A 22,466-nucleotide genomic window follows, 5' to 3' on the forward strand; every position below is an offset into this window, starting at 1 on the left:
TCTCTGTATTACCTGGAGTTGAATATTGTCCTGCCTTGCTAGGTTGGGAAAGTTTTCCTGAATAATATCCTGAAGCATATTTTCCAGCTTGGATTCATTCTCTTCGTCACATTCAGGTACACCTATCAAACATAGATTAGGTCTTTTCACATAGTCCCATATTTCTTGGAGACTTTGCTCGTTCCTTTTTATCCTTTTTTCTCTAATCTTGTCTTCTCGTTTTATTTCATTAAGTTGGTCTTTGACTTCTGATATCTTTCCTTCTGCTTGATCAATTCGGCTGTTAATACTTGTGCATAGTTCGCGAAGCTCTCGTGTTGTGTTTTTCAGCTCCATTAATTCACTTATATTCCTCTGTAAATTGTGTATTCTTGTTAACATTTCGTCAAACCTTTTTTCAAAGTTCTTAGTTTCTTTGCATTGGGTTAGAACAAGTTCTTTTAATTCACAGAAGTTTCGTATCATCCACCTTTTGAAGGCTGATTCTGTTAATGGAACACACTCGTTCTCCATCAGGCCTTGTTCCGTTGCTGATGAGGAACTGTGATCCCCTGTAGAGGGAGAGGCATTCTGATTTTGGGTATTCTCAGCCTTTTTAGGCTGTTTTCTTCCCTTCTTTATAGATTTATCCATCTGTGGTCTTTATAATTGGGTTTCTGAGTGGACATCCAACTTGTTGATTCCCAGTGCTAAAATCTGAGCAACCCACTGCGCCGGCCAAAACAGCGGCGTTATGATTGATGGTGCTTTTCTGACTCTGCAACAAGAACTGCCGCACCAAGGCAGGGGCAAAACCGCCTCGCCGGCCACAAGAGTTGCACTGGCAACCCATGGGGCTCCTTCGCTGGGAATCTCCTGGTGCGTGAGCAACAAAAATTCGTCTGAAAGTGTGGCTTCCTCTCGTTCTCTGCACTTTCACTGGGAGCTACAATCCCGAGCTGCTAGTGATCAGCCATCTTGGATCTCTCTCATCAATACATTTTTAAATGACTTTTGAAAATCTAAAACCTAGAAAACAACCATTTTTAAGAATGCTCTTACTTACTCAGGCTGGGAATACCTTAAGGACAGGGGTGCTGTTGTAATCCTCTTTGTACCCAAGCACAGTATATCCTGGCACAAAGAAGAACCCTATAAATGCTCATTAAATGAATGAATGGAATTTCCTATAGGCCTTTCATATAAATCACAGGGTTTAAAAAGCTATATTCATTTGCAAATATATCAACATGTTGTGGATCAATTCCAAATTCTGCGAAATTTTTAAATGTTTCAGAAACATTTTTTAAATTTTAAAAAATTTAAAAATTTTAAATTCTCAAATTTAAATTCACAAATTTTAAAAATTCTCTAGAACTGTGAATTTTTTAAAAATCTTAATACAGGACTGTAAGTTTGGGTGATAATATTGCTATTTAACATCTAGTGGTCTATACTACTTATTTAGTGTGATGCTACAAATTTGTTTTCTTTCAAATCCAAACTCTTTGAGCAATTTAAAGACTAATATAGATCTAAAACATTAGCTCCCTGAGAACTGAAGAAATATACATGCCATTCAATTTCATATACAAATAAGGGGTGAATGCTACCATAGTTTAAAAAAAAAAAAAAGACTACTCTTTAGTATACAAGAAATTAACTACTGTATATCACTATGACTCTAGTTAGTAACATTACTTTAGTTATGTTTAGTTAATAACATTGTTAATTGCTAAAAGAGATTTTAGATGTTCTCACCACAAAAAAATTTGAAGCAATGCATGTTAAATGGCTTGATTTAGCCATTCCACAATGTACACTTACATCAAAACATCACATTGTCTACCATAAAGATATATAATTTTTGTCAATTAAAAATAAAATAAAATTACCTTCAATGGATCAAGTTCATTCTCATAGGATTTAACAATTTCCTTTGAAGACGTTAACTGGGCTTCCTTACTTGTAATCTGATCACGAATCTCACAAGCTTTTTCCTTATTTTGCTTCAGATATTTGAGTTCCATTTGATATTCCTTTACTTTCTGACCTTGTGTCTGACGTACTTGCCGAAGTGTTTCCAAGGCTTTAATGTATCTTTGAAGATATAAAATAAAAATCAAATTTCCGGCAAAGTAAACTATGGTATATATTCATACAGTGGGATATTATGCTATCACTAAGATTACCGTTACAATGAGTTTTTAATAACTTGGAAAATGACTATGGCATAATGCTAAGTGAAAAAAATTACATTTATACTGTCAATCAGGTAAATAAATATATGCACAGAAAGACAAGTGAAACAAAATATGCCCAATGGTTGCTGCTGGATGAGAGGTAATAATTGATGATCATTCTGCTTTTTAAATTTTCTTCTGTTAAAAAGAAGCATCCGAATTGTAAACATGGTTCAATAACTTAATGGACTACAAAGTCTTTTTAAGGGTTACAAACCTTGTTGCTGAAAAAATCTCATCAAACTTTTGCTTCAAAGCCTTTCCTTCACTTAAAGGCCAATTAGAATCTTCTTGATGACAGAAAATGACATTATTTAGCACAGCCTTGGAAACCCCAAGAGAACTGATCATTTCTCGGTCAATTTCTGCACACTTAGAGCTTAGACTGACTTTTTCACCATGCCTACAGAAAATGAAAATCAAGAACATATGTAAAATAAACTTCAGTTGTACCTATTCTATTGTTTAATCAATTCATACTGTACTTCTTTAGGAAAAAAAAAAAAAAGGCTCTTCACCTATCCTCTGTTAGAAATGGCTTCATCATGCTAAAAAGTGTAACTCTTAAACTATTTAACATTCACAGATGAAAAGATATGTAAAACAAAGTTGTTCAGGAAAGGAAGCCAGAATTTATTTTTTACATATTTGGACTTTTAAATACAGTAATTTAGAATACTTACAGATAATACATACAGTAGTATTAATTGTCTTAAAAATAAGAGACTTAAAGAATAAAACTGAACATGATGATCAACAGTAGACAGGCAAAGGTAAGTTAAAAACATCTTAGAACAGAGTTCTTTCTTCAGTAGCAGACTGCTTCAAGGAGCAGAGGCATTATCTGTCTTTACTGTTTTTTACACATTCCAATTTGTATTTTGAAAATATTACACTGGGTCAAGCACAGTGGCTCACACTTGTAATCCCAGCACTTTGGGAGGCCAAGGCAGGCGGATCACCTCAGGTCAGGAGTTCGAGACCAGCCTAACATGGTGAAACCCCGTCTCCATTAAAAATACAAAAAAATTAGCCAAGTGTGGTAGAAGACGCCTGTAATCCCAGCTACTTGGGAGGCTGAGGCAGAAGAATCACTTGAACCCGGGAGGTGGAGGTTGCAGTGAGCCAAGATCATGCCATTACACTCCAGCCTGGGCAACAAGAGTGAAACTCCATCTCAAAAAATAAAAAGAAAATATTGCACTGGATATATTAAGAATGCTTTGTAGAGGGCTAGAATAGACACAGAGAGATCAATAGGTTATCACATTAGGTCACAGAAAGACAATAGTAGCTTGGACTAGAATGGTTTTTGTAGAGATGAAACAGATTCAAGACACATTTAGATTAAATCCACAGGTCTTAGTAATAGACTGGTGGAAAGCAAGGATGATACCAAGACTTAGGTTCTTGTTTTTTTGTCACTGGATGGATAGTTGTGTCATTCGCCAAGGTGAGGCATATCATAAGACCAGGTTGTTGCAGGTTTTTTAAGTGGGGAAAGTCAGAGAGAAAGGACTGTGAGTTTAGTTTTGGACATGTTGAATCTAAGCTGTCTTTGAAGCAACTGGTAAAAAATCAGAGAATGGGTAAAAAGGTCTGGATAAATGAGTCTGGAAACAGACGTCTGGTTTGGAGATATAAATCTGTGAGTCATCTACGAACACAGAATAGTCTGAGTTATGGATAAGAATGTGATTACCTAGGAAGAAAATATGGAGCAAAAAAAAAAAAGGAGAAGACATAGGACTGAGCCTAATGAGACTTCCAACCTTTATTGATGGGGTAAATGAAGTAGGTTTTAGCTATGATAGAGAGAACAATGATGTATCATAAAGGTCTAGAAAAAGAACTTTTCAAATAAGAAGTGATAAACTAGCATTTACTCAGCTACGGTACATGGAACAATGGTCCTCCAAGATGTTCACATTTTAATCCCTTGAATTTGTGAATGTTACATTGCACAGCAAAAGAGAATTAAGATTACAGATAAAATTAAGGTATTAATCATTTGACCTCAAAATAGACTATCCTAGATTATTTGGATGGGGCAAATGTAATCATATGGGTCCTTTAATGTGACAGAAGAAGGCAGAAGAAGAGGTCACAGTGATTTGATACGAGAAGAAATACGGTCACTATAGCTTGCTTTGAAGACAGAGTAAGAGGGTCATGAGCTAAAACACATGGGTGGCCTCTAAAAGATGAAAAGAACAAGGGAACTTACTCTCCCTTAGGGCCTCCAGAAAGGAACACAACCCTGCTAAAATCTTGGTTTTAGCCCAGTGAGACCCAATTCAGACTTCTAAACTACAGAAGTGTAGGATAACAAATGTGTATTGTTTATGCCACTAAGTTTGTGGTTTGTTATAGCAGTCATAGAAGACTAATTCATAAACTCTTACTACATATTAAGCATTTTATATGCATTAGCTCCACTTTGACAACATCTTGCTAAGATATGTACAGTGACAATGGATGCATAAATGAAATAAACAGAGGCTTACTCTTAGGTCTACTTGTATAGCAGTGTAGCATTACCCTAATTAAAAATAGTTATTAGTAACTCTAGTCAGTGGTGTTTCAGAGGACAAATGGGACTGCAGCTGGAGTGAAGAGGAGGTAAAGAAATGGAGACAGCATCAAAAACTCTTTTGAGAAGACTGGCTATAACAGGGAAGAAGGAAACAGGCAGTAACTGGAGTTTGGAATGAAATCCCAGGGCCTAAGACAGACTTGAGTGTGTTAAAATGTCAATGATGAAAACCTAAATGAGAAGCTAGTGTAATGCCTCTAGCACATACTAGATGTGCATTTTTGGTTAAATAAAGGAATTACTTAATAAGGGGAAGGGAAGAAGCTGAACAGTCAAGTAATTTGCTCAACAAAGACAGAGACTTGAATCTAAAGCAGCCTAATCCCCAAATCCATACCCATTAGAAAATGATACCTGCCTCTAACAGAATAATAATGGTTGAAAGGAACAATTTATCATTCTTTCCTATCTGTCTGCTTCCCATCTCACCCATTCTTACACATGACACTAGAATTTCTTACTCATTCAACCTGTATTTGAGTGATTACGCACTTTCATTCAGCAATTGTTCAGAAATTACTCAAGAGAACGGAACATAACCCTAAGTCTTTAATGGGAGCATTCTATTTAACTGATAAATATTATCCACAAAAATCAAATGTTGATAGTGGAGGAGGCTGTGTGCGTGTGTAGGGGTAGGGAGAAAATGGAAGCTCAGTACTTTCTGCCCAATTTTGCTATAAACCCAAAATTGCTCTAAAAAAACCTGTCTAAAGTCTGTTGAAAAAAATTTAATATGCTCCTCTAAACTTAAAGCAGTAGAAAACCACCACCAATTTACAGACCTAAAAGACTGAAAATGAACAGAAATTCAAATATCATATAAACACCTACTTTGTTCTAGTAATGACTCCTTCCAGAGTTTTAAATTCTGTCTTTTTGCTTTTCTGAGTACATATCATAGATCTTTGTACAGCTATAAGTTCTCCATTGACATCACGAAATTGCAGACGAATCTGGGCTCTCACATCTGTTTCTTGAGCAACCTTTCAAGGAAAACAGAAAAAACTTATGTTACTTTAATATGCACCAGAGTGTTGCTTCTGAGAAAAAACGCATAAGCAATCTTACTTGCCCACAATGACAGAAAAGACAAATCTTCTAAGTGAGTGACATTTTTACATTCTATCCAACATATAGAAGGAAAGAATACTATTTAATTTATAAAAATGATATATTATCTACTTCCTTTATTCAGCATCACTAGATCAGGTATGCAGATTTTTCAAATAAATGAATTTTATCTCTTTAAGCATCATAAATGTTTCTTATCATTAAAAATCACAAGTTTATAGAAAGGCAGAATGACATGGTTTGGCTTTGTCTCTACCCAAATCTCATCTTAAATTTCCAAGTATTGCAGGAGGGACCCGGTGTGAGGTAACTAAATCAATGAGGCCAGGTCTTTCCCATGCTGTTCTTGTGACAGTGAATAAGTCTCATGAGATCTGATTTTTTTTCTTTTTCTTTGAAACAGACTCTCACTCTGTCGCCAGGATGGAGTGTAGTGGTGCAATCTCGGTTCACTGCAACCTCTGCCTCCTGGATTCAAGCAATTCTCCTGCCTTAGCCTTCCGAGTAGCTGAGACTACAGGCACACACCACCACGCCCAGCTAATTTTTGTATAGCTAGTGCTCGACTTACGACCATGATTGGTTCCGACAGGCCGGTCGTAACACGATTTGGTCGTTGAGTAGGCTATATATACAGTACTGTGAAATGATGTTATAAAAATCTTTAAGTCATATTTTATCATAATTTTCTTTCATTATTGTTATATATAATTTTCTTTGTTCATTTTATGCCATTTGTATCATCTCTACACCATTTTGTTTCTTATTTTTACATTCGTCAGGTTTAAGTAAAACACTGCATTACCAGTACAACTGGTTTAATATTTGCAAAACATACAAAATTACAAAATACAAGTGCATATAAAAATACAAAATACAGGTGTAAAAAATACCATAGGAAACATTTTCCCAATTGCAAAACATATCAAAATATATAAACATGTACAAAACATTTTATTGGCCACTGGTGCTTGGCTGCGGATCGTTGATGTTGTCATCTGAGGCGGCAGTTGGGGTTACCGGAGTTGGTTTTTTCATAAACATGGTGAGCTTTGTCTGAATTGTATGTTTCTTTTTTTCTTCATAAATTTCACGATACGGACGAAACACATCGTGCGCCATCCGTTCAATCCTTGCAAATCGTTCGATGTTTGGGTCCATTGCTTCGAAATGTATAAGAAGTTTATTCAGTAAAGATAAACTGTCTGATAATCCCTTAGCGGTGAACTTTCTTTCTGGCTCCTCCTCTTCTTTCTCTGCTTCTCTTCTTTCTTCTTCCAGTTCGATTAGCTCTTCATTTGTAAGTTCTCCGGATTCTTTGTCTAGCAACGCTTCGACATCTTCCATTTCACACTCCAAAGAAAGGTCTTTAGCGAGTTTTACTATTTTTTCCCGAATCGTTTCAAGTTCATGTTCACTGTCAAATCCGTCAAAATCATTAACATAGCGCTTAACACAATTTTTCCAGATGCCATTCATGCACTTTGTCGTCACAGCCTCCCAGGCGGTAGCGATATTCTTGATACACATCAAAATGTTGTAGTGTTTCCAAAAATCTCGCAATGTTAGTTCTGAGTCAGCATCTATAGCAGATATTGCTTGAGTTAAGGTGGTTCAGAGATAGTTGGCCTTTAATGTAGCCATCGAACCTTGGTCCATAGGCTGGATGAGTGGAGTCGTGTTTGGCGGAAGAAAAACAAATTTTACATCTGGATGGAGATCGCCTAGATGTGGTGGGTGTCCAGGCGCATTATCAAGTAGCAATAAAATCTTGAAAGGAATATCTTTCTCCAAACAATATTCTCGAACTTGAGGAATAAAACAGTTCATAAACCAGTCTTCAAACAATCCTTGTGTCATCCATGTTTATGTTGAGAATGAAAGTAGATGGGCAGTGTGTGCTTGTTAACATTCTTCAACGCACGCGGGTTGTCTGAGTGATAAATTAAGAATGGCTTCAGCTTAAACCCTGCGATGTTCCCGCCAAGCAGCAGAGTTAGCCTATCCTTAAATGCTTTAAATCCCGGCATGCTTTTGGCCTCTTTGTGAATATAAGTGCGTGCTGGCATCCATTTCCAAAATAGTCCAGTTTCATCAACATTGAAAATCTATTCTGCTAAATATCCCTCATCTGTAATTAATTCATCCAAACTATCAACAAACTTACATGCTCCTTGCTCCGAGCATCCGCACTCGCTGCTTCTCCAGTTACTCGAACACTATGCATTTGGAATCTTTTCTTGATTCTCTGGAACCAGCCAGTGCTTGCTACAAATTCTTGACTGTAATCTTCTCCAGCACGCTCCTTCAGAGTCTGAAATAGACTTCTCGCCTTCATCTGCACACTAAAAAGACTTAATGGCGTCTGTTTTTGAATTTGATCTTCCATCCAAATATGTAGCAATTTCTCCATTTTGTGGATGGGCCCGCTTCGTTGCTTTGTTATAACTGTTGATCGCATGGGTGCAGAACCTTTCACAGCTTCACGAATTCTTTATCTTTCAAAATCGTCGACACAGTAGAGTGTGATACCTTCGTATCACGTGCGATCACTTTCTTTCCTCCTTCGTACTGCTTAATTACCTGATTTTCGTGTCGAGATCGATGGCCTTTCTTTCCTTCTTGGCAGGCTGAGGCGTAGACAAAGACAATTTCCTCTTGGTAGACATCTTGGGAGGGGTTTGATGAAAAATATCCAAGACACAAAACACAAATTGCTGTACCGAGTCTGGGATAACAGTTGAAATGGTGCAGGTGGAGATGGTAGTGCTGCCAGAAGCTGGTCCGCACTGTCGTACGCCCAGCTGGGCAACGTTTGCGCTGCCAGACGCAGAGCAGTCATGGCTAGCGATTGTGGTCGTAAAGTCAAATGGTCGTAAGTTGCACAGGTCGTAAGTCGATCCATACCTGTATTTTTAATGGAGATGGAGTTTCACCATGTTAGCCAGTATGGTCTTGATCTCCTGACCTCATGATCCACCCGCCTTGGCCTCCCGACGTGCTGGGAATACAGGTATGAGCCACTACGTCTGGCGAACCTGATGGTTTTAAAAGGAGTTTCCCTGCGCAAGCTCTCTTTGCCTACTGCTGTCCACATAAGACATGACTTGCGCCTTCTTGCCTTCCGCCATGATTGTGAGGCCTCAGCCACATGGAACTGTAGTCTATTAAACCTCTTTCTTTTGTAAATTGCCCAGTCTCAGGTATATCCTGATCAGCACTGTGAAAACGAACTATACAATAAACTGGTACCAGGGGTGGAACACTGCTAAAGTTATCTGAAAATGTGAAAGCGACTTTGGAACTGGGTAACAGGCAGAAGACGGAACAGTTTGGAGGGCTCAGAAGAAGACAGGAAAATGTGGAAAAGTTTGGAACTCCCTAGAAACTTGTTAAATGGCTTTGACCAAAATGCTGATAAGGATATGGACAATGAAATCCAGGCTGAGGTGGTCTCAGATGTAGATGAGGAACTTGTTGGAAACCGGAGCAAAGGTGACGCTTGTTATGTTTTAGCAAAGAAACTGGCAGCATTTTGCCCCTGCCCTAGAAATGTGTAGAAATTTGAACTTCAGAGAGATGATTTGGAGTATCTGGCAAAAAAAATTTCTAAGCAGCAAAGCTCTCAAGAGGTGACTTGGGTGCTGTTAATGGCATTCAGTTTTAAAAGGGAAACAGAGTATAAAAGTTTGGAAAATTCATAGCCTGACAATGTGATAGAAAAAAAATCCCATTTTCTGAGAAGAAATTCAAGCCAGCTGCAGAAATTTGTGTAAGTAAGGAGGAACCAAATGTTAATTACCAAGACAATAAGGAAAATGTCTCCAGGGGCATGTCAGAGATCTCTGCAACAGCCCCTCCTATCAAAGGCCTGAAGGCTTATGAGGAAAAAATGGTTTTGTGGGCCAGGCACAGGGTCCCTCTGCTGTGTTCAGTCTAGGGACTTGGTGCCCCATGTCCCAGCCACTCCAGCTGTGACTAAAAGGGTACAGCTTGGGCTGTTGCTTCAGAGGGTGGAAGCCCCAAGCCTTGGCAGCTTTCATGTGGTGTTGACCTGTGGGTGCACAGAAGTCAAGAACTGGGGTTTGGGAACCCCCACCTAGATTTCAGATTTCAGAGGATGTATGGAAACACCTGGGTGCCCAGGCAGCAGTTTGCTGCAAGGGCAAGGCCTTCATGGAAAAATCTCTGCTAGGGCAGTATGGGAGGGATATGTGGGGTTGGAGACCCCATTCAGCATTCCATGGAGGGGCTGCCTAGTGGAGCTGTGAGAAGATAGCCACTGTCCTCCAGACTGGTAGATTCCCCCAGAATGGTGGATCCACTGACAGCTTGCACCATGCACCTGGAAAAGCCGCACTCAACACCAGCCTGTGAAAGCAACCAGGAAGGAGGCTATACCCTGCAATGCCACTGAGGCAGAGCTGCCCAAGGCCATGGGAGCCTATCTCTTGCATCAGTGTGATCTGGATGTGAGATGCAGTCAAAGGAGTTCATTTTGAAGCTTTAAGATTTGCCTTCCCCACTGAATTTAGGACTTGCATGAGGCCTGTAGACCCTTTGTTTTGGCCAATTTCTCCCACTTGGAATGGCTATATTTACCCAATGCCTGTATCCCTATTGTATCTAAGAAGTAACTAACTTCCTTTTGATTTTACAGGCTCATAGGCAGAAGAAACTTGCCTTGTCTCAGATAAGACTGTGGACTGTGGACTTTTTGAGTTAATGCTGAAGTGAGTTAAGACTTTGGGGGACTGTTGGGAGGGCACGATTGGTTTTGAAATATTAGGACATAAGATTTGGGAGGGACCAGGGTGGAATGATATGGTTTGGCTGTGTCCCCACCCCAATATCATCTTGAATTACCATGGGTGGGAGATAATTGTAATATGGAGGCAGATCCTTCCTATGCTATTCTTGTGATAGTAAGTTTCATGAGATCTGATGTTTATTACAAGGGGTAGTTTTCCTGCACAAGCTCTCCTCTTGTCTACCACCATGTGAGACATGTGTTTCACCTTCCGCCAAGATTGTGTGAGGCCTTCCCAGCCACATGGAACTTGAAGTCCATTAAACCTCTTTCTTTTGTAAACTGCCCAGTCTTGGGTATATCTTTATCAGCAGTGTGAAAATGGACTAATCCACAGAACTACAGTATACATAGCTTTCCTGCCCCACAAACTACATGAGAGTAAGTTGCTGATCTGACATCCCAACACCAGTATTTCCTACAAAACAAGGACAATTTCAACCACAAAAATCAGGAAACTGATAGATATATTACTACCACATGGTCCACAAATCCCATTCAAGTTTTGCCAGTTGTTCCAATATGTGACAAATTACTTAACTCAGCTGTGGCATATAAAATAATGGCTCTCCAAAGATGTCCATTCTAATCCTTTGAATTTGTGAATGTTACATTACAGGACAAAAGAGAATTAATATGATGGATGGAACTAGGGTGCCAATCCTTGATCTTAACGTAGAAAGATTATCCTAAATTATTTGAATGAGGCAAAGTATCCACAAAAAAATTAGATGCTAATAGTAGAGGAGTCTGTGTGTGTAGGGGTAGGGAGTATACAAAAACTGTACTTTCTGCTCAATTTTGCTATAAACCCAAAGCTGCTCTGCAAAATAAAGCTTAAAGTCTGTTGAAAAGAATTTAATATGCTCCCTTAAACTAGTAAAAACGACCATCATCATACATACCTAAAAGACTAACAATGAACAGACATTCAAACATTATATAAACACCTACTTTTTTCTAATGTCTTTTGTCTTATATTAATATGGTCACTTCAGCTTTCTTTTGATTAGTTGGCACAGTATATTTTTTCCATTCTTTTGTTTTTAGTCCATCTGTACTGTTATATATAAAAACACTGTTATTCCTTTTACTTTACTTGGGGTTTTTTTGGTTATTGTGCTCCATTTTTCTCATGCTTGTTTTTATTTATATTTTAAGGTTCTTATCTACTAATTCTATCATCTATTTCATCTCTAGGGTAGTTTTTGTGGATACCTTCCTCATTCAGTCCTACCTAATGGCTTTTGGACTGAATTAATCAGAAATGAATAACAATTCCTCCATTAGTTATGCTGAGAGGTTTTTTTTAATCATTAATGAGGATTACATTGAAATGTTTTTTCTGTATCTACTGATGCTCATATGATTTTTCTTCTTTAACCTGTTAATGTGGCAAATTATACAATTTGTTTTTCTCTTTATCTACAGCCTAATTCAATTGTTCCAGTATGCCCTTTATAGCAAAAGGATTCAGTTCAGAATTACATTTTGTATTTGGTGGTTATGTCTCTTTACTTTCTTTCAGCCTGAAATAGTTGCTCAGATTTTCCCTGACTTTCATGACTGATAATTTTGAAAAGTAAAGACCATTATTTTGTATACTATCTCCCAAAATCTGGCTTTATAATATTTCCTCATGACTAGAATCAGGTTATATATCTTTGACAGGAATATTATACAAGTGAGGATGAGTTCCTTTTACTGCATCTCATCAGATAGGACATTATTTCCATTTATCTAATTACTGAGGGTATTAACTTCAATCCTTTTTTTTTTTTTTTTTTTTTTGAGACAGAGTCTCACTCTGTCATGCAGGCCGGAGCGCAGTGGCATGAATACAGCTCACTGCAGCCTCAACTTCCGAGTCACAAGCGATCCTCCTGCCTCAGACCCCCATGTAGCTGGGACTCTAGGTGCGTACCACCACATCCAGCTAATTTTTGTATTTTTTACAGAGATGTGGTTTCACCATGTTGCCTAAGCTAACTTCAATCTCTTGATAAAGGTGTATCTCCTAGCTTTTCTACCAAAAAATTTTTCTTACTTTACAATTAATTAATAATTTGAAGGAGAAATATATTGAGACCATATAACTATCCCATACTTCATCAAACTTTCTTCCATCAGTTTTAGCATCTACTGTTTCTTACCTGAATGAATTATTAAAATAACTATCAAATACAGGCATACCCCATCTTATTGTGCTCTGCAGAGGTTTGTGGCAACCCTGTACCTAGCAAGTCTATTCGTGTCATTTTTTTCAACAGCATGTGCTCATTTCCTATCTGTGTCACATTTTAGTAATTCTCACAATATTTCAAACTTTTTCATTACTATTATATCTGTTAAAGTGATCTGTGATCAGTGATCTTTGATGTTATTTCTGTAATTGTTTTAGTGTGCCACAAGCCATCCTCACATAAGAGGTGAACTTAATCCATAAATGTGTTTTCTGACTGCTTTACTGACCTGCCATTCCCCTGTCTCTCTCCCTCACCTTGGAACCTGATTGCCTAAGACACGATGATACGAAATTAGGTCAATTAGTAACCCTACAATGGCCTAAGTGTTTAAATGAAAGAAGAGCCAAAAGTCTCTTGTTTTAAATCAAAAGCTAGAAATGATTAAGCTTAGTTGAGAAAAGCATGTCAAAATCCAAAACAGGCTGAAAGTTAGGCCTCTTGTACCAGTTTGCTGAGTTGTGAGGGCAAAGGAAAAGTTCTTGAAGAAAATTAAAAGTGCTACTTTAGTGAACACACAAATGATAAGTGAGTGACACAGCCTTACTGCTGATATGGTGAAAGTTTTAGTGGTTGGGACAGATTAAACCAGCCACAACATTCCCTCAAGCCAAAGCCTAATTCAGAGCAAGGTCCTAGCTCTGCAATTCTGTGAAGCCTGAAAGAGGTGAAGAAGCTGCAAAGAAAAGTTGGAAGCTAGCAATGGTTGGTTCATGAGGCTTAAGGAAAGCAGCTATCTCTGTCACACAAAAGTGCAAAGTGAAGCAGCAAGTGCTGATGCAGAAGCTGCAGCAAGATATCCACAAGATCTAGCTAAGAGAATCGATGAAGGTAGCTACACTACACAACAGATTTTCAATGTAGACAAAACAGCCTTCCATTAGAACTTAACCTGCAATATCTAAGGGTATGCCTATAGTAATTTTCCAGTTTCATTATTCCTTTTATACTACTTTAAGAAGAGGCTTTGCACTTTCTCTGTTTTTTTCCCATTTTCTTGTATCAGTATGAACTCATGGGCTCCTTACTTGGGCTTCAATCCCCACCATGCTGTCACAGTTTGTTTTTGTGGATGGCTTCCTCACTCAGTCACACCTAATGGATTCTGGACTGAATTATTCAGGAATGAATATTCCTCCATTAGTTATGCTGCAAGTTTTTATCATGAATGAGTATTAAATTGAAATGCTTTTTCTGTATCTATTGATGCTCATATGATATTTCTTTTTTAATCTGTTAATGTGGCAAATTATACTGATTGGTTTTTTATTTTTCTATATTATCTCTCTAAGCATTATTTAGCTGCATCCCACAAATTTTTACATACTATACTTTTGATTCATTTATTTTTTTTTCTAATTTCCCTTGTGATTCCTTTTATGATCCATGTAATATTTAGAAGTGTGCTGCTTAATTTTCCAATATTTGGGGATTTTCCAGATATGTTTCTGCTACTGATATCTAGTTTAATTCTGGTGTAGTCACAGAATACATTATCTATGACTTTACTCCTTATAAATGTATTGACACTTGTTTTATGGTCCAGAATGTTGGTCTATCTTGGAAAATGTTTCATATGCACTTGAAAATAATGTGCATTCCACACTGCACATACTCTAAAATTGACCATATCATTGAAAGCAAATCACTCCTCAGCAAATGCAAAAGAACAGAAATCATAACAAACAGTCTATCAGACCACAGCGCAGTCAGACTAGGACACAGGATCAAGAAACACACACAAACCCGCACAACCACTTGGAAACTGAACAAGCTGTTTCTGAGTGTCGACTGGAAATGCTGTCTCAAAAAAAAAGAAATACTAGACTTCCATAGAATCAACCCAAATGCCCATCAATGATAGACTGGGCAAAGAAAATGTGGTACATATACACCGTGGAATACTATGCAGCCATAAAAAACGAGTTTGTGTCCTTTGTAGGGACTTGGATGAACCTGGAAACCATCATTCTCAGCAAACTAACACAAGAACAGAAAGCCAAACACCGTACGTATGTTCTCACTCACAGGTGGGTGTTGAACAACGAGAACATGCAGACTCAGGGAGAGGAGCATCACACACTGGGGGCAGTTGAAGGGGGTAGGGAGAGACAGCGGGGGGTGGGGAGGGTGGGGAGGGATAACATGGGGAGAAATGCCAGATATAATATGCACCTAAAGTAAATAAAATTAATTTAAAAAAATACAAAATAGCCGGAAAAAAAAAAAAAAGAAAAAAAGAATGTGCATTCTGTTGCCGTTCAATGGAACATCCTATAAATGTCAATCAGGTTGATTTGGTTAATAGTGTTGTTAAAATTTTCTATATCCTTACTGATATTTCATCTGCTTCTGTTTCTCTACTGAGAGGGGTATCGAAATCTCCAACTAAACTTGCAGATTTGTGTATTTCTCCTTTCTGTTCCATAGGTTTCTGCCACATATATTTGGAAGTTTATTTTTGTGTCCTTGTAGTAAATTAACCTCTTATCATCATAAACTGCTTCATTTTACCTAGTTCTGAGATCTTCTGTCTGGTATTAATATGGTCACTTCAGCTTTCTTTCATTACTTGGCACAGCATATTTTTTCCATCCTTTCACTTTTAACCTATTTGTACCATTATATATAAAAACAGTTATTCTATTTACTTTTATTATTTTCCATTTTTCTTATTATGCTTATGTTTTCCTTTATACCTGTGAACATATTTATAAGATCTATAATAAGGTTTTGGGGTTCTTGTCTTCTAATTCTATTATTTCTGTCATATGATTGGTTTTTCTCTGGTTATGGATCCTATTTACCTGCTTCTTTGCATGCTTGTTAATTTTTTATTGTAAATTTTGTATTGTTGGGTGAAAGACTGTTTTATTCCTTTAATGAGTATTGAACTTTGTTCTGGCATGCGGTTAAGTTTTTGAGCAACAGGTGGATTCTTTTGAACCTTTGTTTTTAGGGTTTGTAAAGGGGGGCCTAGAGCAGCTTTTACTGTAGTACTAAGTTATAATCATTTTCCTTCACTCTCAAAAAGTTCCTTTAACAATTACTATAGTGTAAGCCTGTCTGTAACAAATTACCTCTACTATTTTTTTTAAATCTGAAAATGTTCTCCATTTCATCTTTAATTTTCAAAGAATATTTTTGCTGTATACAGAAGTTTAATTTTCATTCCCCAGCACTTTAAAGATGCTGTCCCACTATTTTCAGGCTTAGATGGTTTTCCTAAGAAGTAATCATACTCATTTTTCTTTCCCTTTGCATAATGTTTTACTTTTTACTCCGCTTGTTTCAAGATTTTATCTTTAGCTTTGAGCGATTTGAATGTAATGTGCAACATAGGTATGTTTATGCTGCTTGTGATGCATTCAGCTTCTTGGGTCTTTTCTATAATTTTTATTACTCTGTTTAGATGTCTTCCCACACATTATGTCCATCTTTTCCTTTAATCCTTGAGCTTCTCTATCAGAGCTTAAAAAAAATCCTGTCTGCTAATTCCAAAATCTGTCATCTCTGGATCTGTTTCTACTTACTCTTTTCCCTTCTCACATATAGATCACATTTTCTTTTGCATATTCCCGTTAATTTTAAAAATTGTATTCTACACATTGTAGACACTACATTGAGAGGTTGGACTATGGAGACTTCCTTTAAAATGTCTTGAGTTTTGTTCTAACAGCCAGTTAATTTACTGGTAACTCAGCTTGATTCTACCAAAACTTGGTTTCAGTATTTGTTAGGTGGGCCTTTCTGAGGTCTCAAGTGAATACTGGAGAGTTCTACAAGGTTGCTCCATTCTGGCATTATCAGGACTCAAATGTCTCCCAGCATCGTGTGACCTTTAAGATACACCATTCAGCTCACAGCCCCACTTCCCACTTTGGTAGTTGTTCTCTGCTAGCCCTCATTAAATCTTATCCTTTACATGGATAGCTTAGTATTTGGCCAAAGACTCAAAAGATCCTTATGCAGATTTCTGGTATACCACCTCTACACAGCAACCCCACTTCAGTACTCAGCTCCACAATTGCCAGTCACTTTAGCAAATCTAAAATCCTATCTTTGTTTCATCTGCCTAGCGATGCCCAGTTCTGCCCAGCTCTCTGTTGGATTCCACATGCCAAAGTTTACAAAATGTTCCTGGGTAGAAAGCTGGAGTGAATGCAGAATCACCTTTTATGTTTCTCCTTTCTCAAAGTATACAGCCCTGAATTATCTGTTGTCCAATGCCAGCAAATAGTTGTTTCACATACTTTTCCAGTGTTACAGTTATTCATCTTGAGAGTATAAGGGTGATACTCATTACTTTGTTGCAACCCAAATCAGAATTATATGATTCTGCTTTTAAAAAAAATCATAAAATAGCCTTTGTTGACTTTTTAATAACTTCTTGGCATAAATTTAACTTTGATATTAATTCAGTTAATCATTGAAAAAAAATTTACAGGCACTTTATAGGTTTCACGTGTTCTTTAGGTTCAAAATGACAGACTTTTTTTCCTTTGGAGCTTTGAAAGGTAAGTTAAATGTAGAGAAGGTGCGCTAAACACCATAATAAGCGAAGTACAGGATAATCTGAGAGCACAAAGCAGGGGCATCTAACCCATCTAGGAGAGTTCAGGGAAGGTATTCTAAAGGAAGTGAATGTTTAAATGAAACCTGACAGATGAGTAGGATTTAACCAGATGAAAATATCTGAGTCACTACATGACTACAGAAATTTTAAATGTTTGGTGCAGAAAAGAGTACCATTTTATGTATAGTACCTAAAATGTTCCAGAAATTAACAGCCTTCTAAACATGGTAAGGCTTTTGGACTTAAGGTGATGGCAAGCCACTAAAGGGCTTGAACCAGGGGAACTGCATGAAGCTAGATACGCATTTTAGAAAAATTGTTTTCTCTTTAGGGTGAACAGAGTGAACTGAAGCAAGACATGAAGCAGGAGTAATCAAGGAGAGATAGGAAGGCAGCCTGGACAAGGGTTTTAACACTGAGGATGGAGGTAAAGAGGAAGAAGTCGCTGAACTAGCTATTCAGAAACAGCGTCTTAGGATACAGACATTTCAATGAGGAGGTGGCCAGAGGTCAGTACAAAGCTTTGAAAGCCCAGAGACTTGACTCTGTCATTTCATCCTAAGGAGAATATCTGCTGAAGGTTTAATCCACAGTAGTTAAACTTAGGAACTATGTATCTACGCAGCAAAAAATTAATTTGTTTATAGTGTTCCTGACTAGCAAGTCAAATATACATATTCATTCTCTTCATTCTCCGTGGCATCTACCTTTGTAGGACCTAGCTGCCTGTCAAACATCAAATTAGTAAATGGAATTCAAGCAAGGGCTATCTTGTAGCATTTCTATCACTATATTGTGGTTGACACTATTATTGAAGAATCACTTCAAAAAGTGTAATTTAGATTGAGTTATTAAAACAAGAAATGTGTATTACACTTCAGAACAATTTCTATCAAAAAGAATAAAATAAAAAATAAGAAAAACTCTTCTTTCTCCAAACAATCTAGTCCTAAAATCATTAGGTGGGGCAGAAGAAGGTGTGTGCTCATGCCAGCTGAAGGTTAAAGCACTTATAACTCAGCCTATAGTGAAATAAATGAGTTTGAATAGGCTAAGAAGGGTACCCTCATGGGGAAACAGCTTGGCACAGACAGAGTTTCAAGAGTCCAATGGTATCAGGGTTCCAGCAGGACAAAAGGGGAATCCATGAATAGGGAGGATCCAGCTCAGAAGCAGAATGTCCACACCAGGGAATAACGTGGGGATTCAGAGCCTGATAATGATGAGAATGGGGTCCAGATGAAGGATAAGTCTGCTAGGGGGAAGTCAGATCATAGAGTAGAGAGGGCATTCTTGCAGGAAGCCACCTGGTATAAAGTATCAGACTGAGAAGAGTGATGCTCTCAGTGACTCAGGTCTTGGGAGATTTAGGTCACAGAGTGGAGTAGGCATCACTGTAGGAGGCCACATGGTATCAGAGAAGGGTGGGGAATGAGGACATGATCCAGCACCGGAAGTCAAAGCCTATATGGAATGGGAAAGCATCCTGTGAGAGTCAGACTGAAGAGTCAGAGACTATGCAGGGTAAGGAAGGCTGGCATACAGGGATGGAGTCAGCCCATATAGGGTGCTAGAGCCCTGATGCAGTAATGAGAGATTAATTACATACAGGAGGATTGATGAAATAAGTCAATGCATTAAGATTATAGTTGTATTAGGACATTCTTGTAGTGCTATTAAGAAGTAACTGCAACTGGGTAACTTACAAAGAAAAGAGGTTTAATTGGCTCACAGTTCCACAGGATGTACAGGAAGCAAGACTGGGGAGGCCTCAGGAAACTTACAATTGTGACGGAAGGTGAAGGGCAAGATGGCACATCTTACATGGCCGGAGCAGGAGAAAAAGAATAAAGGGGGAATTGTGACAGATGTTTAAACAACCAGATCTCATGAGAACTCACTCACTATCATAAGAACAGCAAAAGGTAGGGGGTTGGGCGAGGTGGCTCATGCCTGTAACCCCAGCACTTTGGGAGGCTGAGGTGGGGGGATCATGAGGTCAGGAGATCGAGACCAACCTGGCCAACATGGTGAAACCTCATCTCTTCTAAAAATACAAAAAAATTAGCTGGGCATGGTGGCGCATGCCCGTAGTCCCAGCTACTCAAGAGGCTGAGGCAGGAGAAGTGCTTGAACCCGGGAGGTGAAATCTGCAGTGAGCTGAGATCGTGACACTCCACTACAGCCTGGGTGACAGTGCAAGATTCCGTCTCCAAAAAAAAAAAACAGCAAGGGGGAAATCCACCCCCATGACCCAATCACCCCCACCAGGTCCTTCCTCCAACACTGGGGATTACAATTCTACATGAGAGTTGGGTGGACACAAATCCAAACTATATAATTCTGCTCCTGGCTCCTCCCAAATCTCATGTCCTTCCCATACTGCAAAATACAATCATCCCTTCCAGACAGTCCCCCAAGTCTTAACTCATTTCAGCATTAACTCAAAAGTTCACATCCCAAAGTCTCATCTGAGACAAGGCAAGTCACTTTGGTTCATGAGCCTGTAAAATCAAAAACATGTTATCACTTCTAAAATACAACAGGGGTACAGGCATTGGGTAAATACACCTGTTCTAAAAGGGAGAAATCAGCCAAAATAAAGGGCTACAGGCCCCATGCAAGTCAGTCATTAAATCCTAAAGCTCCAGAATAATCTCCTTTGACTCCATGTCTCACATCCAGGCCACACTGACACAAGAGGTGGGTGTCAGCAGTCAGCTCCCATAGGTGCTCTCAATGGCTGGTGTTGAGTGCCGGCAGCTTTTCCAGGCACACAGTGCAAGCTGTTGATGGATCTACCATTCTGGGGTCTGGAGGATAGTGGCCCTCTTCTCACAGCTCCACTAGGCAGTGCCCCATTGGGAACACTGTGTGGGTGATCCAACCCCACATTTCCTCTCTGCACTATTCTACTAGAGCTTCTCCATGAGGGCTCTGACCCTGCAGCAGTCTTCTGCCTGGTCATACAGACATTTCCATACCTACTCTGAAATCTACGTGGAGGCTCCCAAGCCTCAACTCTTGTCCTCTGCGCAACCACAGGCTTAACACCACATGGAAGTTGCCAAAGCTTACAACTTGCAACCTCTGAGCAGCAGCCTGAGATGTATGTGGGGTCTTTTTAGCCATGGCTGGGGTGAAAACAGTGAAAAGAGAAGTACCATTTTATGTATAGTACATAAAATGTTTCCAAAATTACCTTCTAAACATGGTAAGGCTTTTGGACTTAAGGCAAGCCACAAAAGGGCTTGAACCAGGGGAACTACATGAAGTAGATACGCATTTTAGAAGAATTACTTTGTCTTTAGGATGAACAGAGTGAACTGAAGCAAGACATGAAGCAGGAGTAATTGAGGAGAGATAGGAAGGCAGACTGGACAAGGGTTTTAGCATTGAGATGGAGGTAAGAGGAAGCTGGAGTGGCTGAAACGCAGGGATTAGTGTCCTGTAATGGGAGGGGCTGCTGCGAAGGTCTCTGAAATGCCTTCTAGCCAATTTCCCCATTGTCTTGGCTATTAACAGTCTTTACTTATGCAAATTTCTGCAGCCAGCTTGAAGGCCTCCCCAAGAAATAGGTTTTTCTTTCCTACCCCATGGTCAGGCTGCAAATTTTCCAAACTGTTACGCTCTGCTTCCCTTTTAAATCTAAGTTTCAGTTTCAGATCTCTTTGCTCATTCATATGAGCCTATGCTGTTAGAAGCAACCAGGACACTTCTTGAATGTTCTCTCTTTCATCAAATAACCCTAAATCATCTTTCAAGTTCAAAGATCCCCAGATTCCTAGAGCAGGGGCACAATGCCACCAGTCTCTTTGCTAAACCATGGCCAGAGAGCCAGAGTGACCTTTATGCCAGTTCTCAGTAAGTTCCTTATTTCAATCTGAGACCTCCTCAGCCTACACTTCATTGTTCATATCACTGTCAGCATTTTAGTCAAAACAATTTAACAAGTCTCTAGGACATTCCAAACTTTCCCTCACCTTCCTGTCTTCTATTGAGCCCTCCAAACCGTTCCAACCTCTGCCCATTACCCAGTTTCAAAATCACTTCCCCATTTTCAGCTATCTTTATAGCAATACCCTACTCTTGGTACCAACTTCCTGTATTACTCTGTTTTCTCACTGCTATAAAGAAGTACCTGAAATTGGGTAATTTATAAAGAAAAGAGGTTTAATTGGCTCATGGTTCTACAGGCTGTACAGGAAGCATGACTGCAGAGGCCTCAGGAAACTTACAATCCTGGCAAAAGGCGAAAGGGAAGCTGGCACAACTTACATAGCTAGAGCAGAAGGAAGAGGGTGATGGGGGAGGTCTTACACACTTTTAAACAACCAGATTTCATGAGAACTCACTATCACAAGAACAGCAAGGGGGGAACCACCCCCATGATTCAATCACCTCCTACCAGGCCCCTCCTCTAACACTGGAGATTACAATTCGACATGAGATTTGGGCAGACACAAATCCAAACCATATCAAAACTCAATTCCTTGCTTCTCATTACCTTCGTTGTATTTACCAGGCAAATCCCCAACTGTGGATAAATAGAACTTTCCAACTTATTCAGTAGTTGGCCTGAACAAGACCAAAAAAACATACATAACCATGATGGCTGGTCTCTTTTTAAATTTTCACAAAACCCCTGACACTGTCATGTAATCCCAGAACATCTCCCTTAATCAATTTACTCACAAGGTTAAAAACTACCCTGTTCTCTAGGCTCCATCAATCCCTTCTCCCATTCTCAACCAGTAATTACATTTCTTTTTTTTCATTGAGAATACAGAAGCATCAAAAGAGAACTTACTCATTCTTTTACCACTAAAGTTTCCAATCATATATTCTGCCTGCCATTCCCGTTACACTGGATAACCGTGCATGTTCCTGGTATCCCCTCCAGTTGAGCAATGGATCCTATCTCTTTTTGCCTACTCAAGAATTT

General features: G+C 38.8%; 1 protein-coding gene across 1 annotated transcript in view; it reads right to left on the reverse strand.

Moving 5' to 3' along the window:
* RAD50 (RAD50 double strand break repair protein) overlaps positions 1-22,466 on the reverse strand; it is an 89,924-nt gene that overhangs the window by 61,031 nt on the left and 6,427 nt on the right. Inside the window, exons 3-5 of the mRNA XM_017532451.2 lie at positions 5,653-5,804; positions 2,440-2,625; positions 1,875-2,079 (exon numbers count right to left, since the gene is read on the reverse strand). Coding sequence (XP_017387940.1) covers positions 1,875-2,079; positions 2,440-2,625; positions 5,653-5,804 — 543 coding nt within the window. The remainder of the gene's footprint in view (positions 1-1,874; positions 2,080-2,439; positions 2,626-5,652; positions 5,805-22,466) is intronic.

Source organism: Cebus imitator, unplaced genomic scaffold (genome assembly GCF_001604975.1).
Source record: "Cebus imitator isolate Cc_AM_T3 unplaced genomic scaffold, Cebus_imitator-1.0 Scaffold76, whole genome shotgun sequence".
NCBI lineage: Eukaryota > Metazoa > Chordata > Mammalia > Primates > Cebidae > Cebus > Cebus imitator.